Source organism: Schistocerca cancellata, chromosome 3 (genome assembly GCF_023864275.1).
Source record: "Schistocerca cancellata isolate TAMUIC-IGC-003103 chromosome 3, iqSchCanc2.1, whole genome shotgun sequence".
Lineage (NCBI taxonomy): Eukaryota > Metazoa > Arthropoda > Insecta > Orthoptera > Acrididae > Schistocerca > Schistocerca cancellata.
Genome location: NC_064628.1, coordinates 515,766,153 through 515,770,796, shown reverse-complemented (window position 1 = coordinate 515,770,796; position 4,644 = coordinate 515,766,153). Strand labels below are relative to the sequence as shown.

Genomic DNA, 4,644 nt, shown 5'->3' with positions numbered 1-4,644 from the left:
TACCCCTATTGCTGAAACTTCCTTTTATTTTCGCCATTGCTTTGTCCGTGTAACGATTAAACATTGGAGGTGAAAGACTGTTTCCCTGTCTTATATTCCTACTAAACTAATCATTTCTTTCCTGGTCTTCCAGCTTTATTTTTCCCTCTTTATTCTTGTATATGTTACACATTACTCAACTGTCCCAATAGGTTACATATATTCTCTGGGAAGTTAGATGTCTTGCGCCCGTTTGCATTGTCGAACGCTGTTTGTAGGCTTACAAATACGATAACCGTATCTTGATTTGTCTATAGTCTTGTGTCCATTATCAAACACAAGCTCAAAACTGCCTCTCTGATGTCTTCACCTTTCCTAAAACCAAACTGATCGTCATCTAACAGATTCCCAAATTTCTTTTCGATTCTTTTGCATATTTCTATAGTCAGTAGCTACGGAACGTGATAGTGTGACATTTTTGCACTTACTGTTCTTTAATGTAGTGACTGCATGGTACCAGCAACCTGCCGGTCACGAAGAAGAGATCTGCCTATGTGCTACGTAAGGATGCGTTCAAGTGACGTAACTCGCTGGCCGCCTACCAAGGCAGCGTTGCTGCCATCACCTGCGAGTGCAACACGGCACAACGATGTGTGCCACGCCTCTCAGGCATCCTATAAAAGCTGCCCGTCCCACTCAGTTGCCACTGTACTGTGCTCACAGACGTCGCAAACATGTTCAAGGTACGTTGTGCATACTGCTGTTCACTACTAGCTAAGTATTTGAGAAAACATCTCACTATCGCTATTTACTGTAAGAAATGATCGTCCATTAAATTCATATTCGGAACATAGCATAGTTTTCTCCACATAATAAAACATACTGTAATATGAGTAGCTTCACGAGAAAGTATATTGACTTCAGGAGACACGTTTCAGTTGATATGTGTTCTATATGCTATGTACAGAGGGACACTTTTGCGAAATGCAGCTTTTGAGTTTGCACTGTCAACTGTAAGATGGGTTTTTTATCGTGCTAATGAAGTCTCTTTCTCATTCTGATTACGTATGTTTATATAATATAATATTACCCAGGTCTGGCTGCATGCTTGAAGTGACACAAGCACACCATCTCCTGCTCATACTCACCGAATTTAGGATCCAAAAGACAACATCAATTATGGTAGTGATTCCACCAGAGACATAGCCACGAAATGCAAAATTACTCTATACTTGTGTTCCTCTAGTTTCAGCGAAAAAGTAGAGGTCTTGGATCCTAGAAATTAAAATTTTCTTTCCAGTGTTGATAGATTGCTTTGTATCGGTGCATCCAGAAATCCGAAACTTCTATGACCACGATTAACAGAGCAGAAGAACTGACCACAGAACAATATGAGCAGAAATTACATGCTTTGAGATCTGAAACTTTTCTGATATGATTCATAATCATTAAACGCCGCTGAAGCGTCTCCATTGACTATGTAAATCAACTAGAACATGCAAAGGATTCTTCTTATTTTCGCCAGATAGCTATGAAAATATTTTAGACTGACTAAATATGGTTAAGGTTAAAAACAGTGAATTCTGTCTACAAAAACTTTATATGCATGAAGAAAGGAAAAAATGTGCTTTAAGTAACTTTGCAGTTTTGGTCATGGTTGTTATTCAGCAACCGTATTTATTTCAATGACAAATTATTCCATCAGCCTGATGACCTGGCAATAGGTAACCCACTGGCAGGCACCTTGGCCGATATTTTCATTACTTCACTGGAAGAGAAATTCTTCAAAAAAGAGGCACTAATGTACACAATTCCACTTTTGCTGGTCATCTGCTAAATTCCGGACACAATCCAAAATGCGTTGAAGAAATTTCCATTTTACGTAGTGACAGGAAAGGTCATGGGTCGATGTACTCGAAGAGTTAGAGATTTTCAAGCATATTTCTAAGAACGATGGCCTCACCCTCAATGAAGAGTTACAACTACGTAACAATTTTTTTCAGTGGTTTCAATTCACTGCTCGCAGAATTTCGATTCCTCTATTATTTAATATATATTTCCTACTTCTGGTTTAGAAGCATTATTTTCTTCTAATCTCACTGATACGTGCTGCTAAAGTTACCTCTATGCAAATATTTTCTGGATTGTACAGCTGTTTGTAAAAGTTTTTCTATGTCATTTTTCCCTTAGCGAAATATTAATTTCTGTAAACCCTAACAGATGGCTCTTTCACACTTAATCTGCTTGACTTCAGTGTTATTTCAAAAAGGGCTACAACGTTTCGTTCTATTTTTGACTTGAGCATAGCTACTCCAAATTCTGACTATTCCTTTTTACGTAAGTCATCTTTGTCCGTCATGAAAATTGTCATCGTGGTTAGTGTGTTTTTTGTCATACCTGATTTTCTATGTATTATTTTTTAGGATTTAGCAACTGTTCGTTCTGATGAAGACACCCCTAGTACGTGTCGAAACCTAGCTCATTATACCTCACGTTTATGTGCAAACGGTTGGCTGTTTAATCTTATATTAATGTTAATGAACTTTGCTGTTTTGGTAGACACATGTGTAAACCAGCGCAACCTGTGAAGCGAAATGAAGAAAGCAGCGTCACGCAACTGAAGACTAACGTCTATAAAATGAATTTTTAAGCCATCATAAACCATGCGACTACAAATGAATTCTCATGATTTGTTTCGTCGAAACTTTTGTATATCTTCAACAGTCAGTCTTTTAAATCCGCTGTTGGAGACTTCCTCCAGAGGCACTTATTCTTTATCAACTGAAATAATTTGTTGAGAAAGACACGACTAAACAAGTCAGAAAATGGAACTTCCTGACAGATTAAAACTGTGTGCCGGACAGAGACCCGAAATCGAGACCTTTGCCTTTCGCGCTCAAGTGCTGTACCATCTGAGCTGCCCAAGCACGATTTGAAAGGTAGGAGACGAGGTACTGCAGAGGTACAGCTATGAGGACGGGGTGTGCGTCGTCCTTGGGTAGCTAAGATGGTAGCCGGCACGGTAGATCAGCGTGTTCGGTCAGTGGGTTCGCTGCCTTCTGTAATTAAAAAAAAAAAAAAAAACAGAGTCAACGGCTCAACACTGAACTTGAACGAGTGTCCCTGGACATATGCAACGAACAACATGGAATAAAATGAGTACAAAAAAAAAGATGGTAGAACACTTGCCCGAGTTCGAGTCTCGGGTCGGCATACAATTTTAATCTCTCAGGAAGTTGCATATCAGCGCACACTCCGCTGCAGAGTGAAAATCTCATTCTGGAAGTCAGAAAATAAATAAAATTCTTTTGAGTTACGTGACAGTATCAAAGCGTAAAATTCTCCGATGTTTCGGCCACTGCTGCAAATGTCCTTCCTCAGATTGTTTTTCATAGTAGGTCGCAAAAACACTCTGAACACTCTGACTAAGGCCATCTGCAACAGTGGCCGAAATGTCGAGAATTTTAAACATAGAAAATGCGGTCAATACACAGAACTGTGTCAACAGCAGCGGAAACCTAAGCTTACATGTCACAAGACCTTTAAAGGAGACAAATTAAAATAGCGTGCTGAACTGGGACACGAAGGGGGAGGGATACCAACCTTTCGTAAACCGTACACTTCCAGTTTAGGAGTTAACAGCGCCTAGAACAGAGCTTAAACCTTGCACTTCAATAACACAATTTTCATTGAAACTATAAATAAGCTCTGCTAGTGTATTGTAGCGTTTACATAATGTTAAAGAAGAAAAGTGTTCTCAAACAAAGCAGCTTGATACAAATGCATATGAGGGTGTATTGGAAAGAACTGTCATTACAGTTACTGTGCAGTACCTTGAAATTGCCGCGCATGTATGTACTCAGTACATCAGTGTTTTTGTCTACAGATTGTGCTGTTGTTGGCCGCTGTCGCATGCTGCGTGAGTGCCGCCCCCAAAGCCGGCATCGCGCCGCTGGCCTACTCCGCCCCCCTGGTGGCCGCCGCCCCCGTGGCCTACGCCGCCCCCGCGCCGGCCGTCGTGACGGCGCACAGCTCGCAGTACATCGCGCAGAACTTCAACGGGCTCGCCTTGGCCGCCGCCGCCCCCGTCGTCGCCGCCGCCCCCGCAGTTGCTGCTGCATACCATGCCGCCCCCGCCGTCTATTTCAGATAATGGTTACGTCGTTGACACAGCTCTTCTCACTAAAGTGAAATAAAGTTATTTGCTAAGCAATGACTACTTTTATTTAATCTCCCTCCTGATAACATTTCGTTACGCTGTTATATGCTGAACGTATTACAATCACACAACACACTAGCCTGCTGTAGTAAACTGAAGAATAAATCCTTCCCAGCAGAACGCTAAACCAAGGCTGAATTTCCCTTGGAGGAGTGTAGTGCAGTGTGTGCCGATCTACAAAGAGTTTTCTCATGTGCGTTCTTTCCTAACTTTTGTTAGGTAATAACTTCTGTATTCCACTCACTCTTTTTTTTTTTTTTTAGTAATCACTCTGCAGTCTTGTCCGAGATATGTATCATCACTGGTTTAAGACGGTGTGATGCGGAATTGGCTTTATTGCTGTGGGAGCTATTTAAGACATAGCTGGCCATAGGAGAGTGGGGACGCCTGCTCACTCGTTAGTTACAAACTGTAGCTCCATCATCAAGATAAAGAATTCTGAAAAT

The 4,644-nt window shown here is 41.2% G+C and overlaps 1 protein-coding gene across 1 annotated transcript; it reads left to right on the top strand.

Annotated features, from left to right (window-relative positions):
* Window positions 1-697: 697 nt before the first annotated feature.
* Window positions 698-4,144, top strand: LOC126176765 (cuticle protein 16.5-like). Its single transcript, XM_049923934.1, has 2 exons — window positions 698-722; window positions 3,866-4,144. The coding sequence occupies exons 1-2, from the start codon at window positions 714-716 to the stop codon at window positions 4,130-4,132; spliced, it is 276 nt and encodes a 91-aa protein (XP_049779891.1). The 5' UTR covers window positions 698-713; the 3' UTR covers window positions 4,133-4,144.
* The last annotated feature ends 500 nt before the right edge of the window (window positions 4,145-4,644 follow it).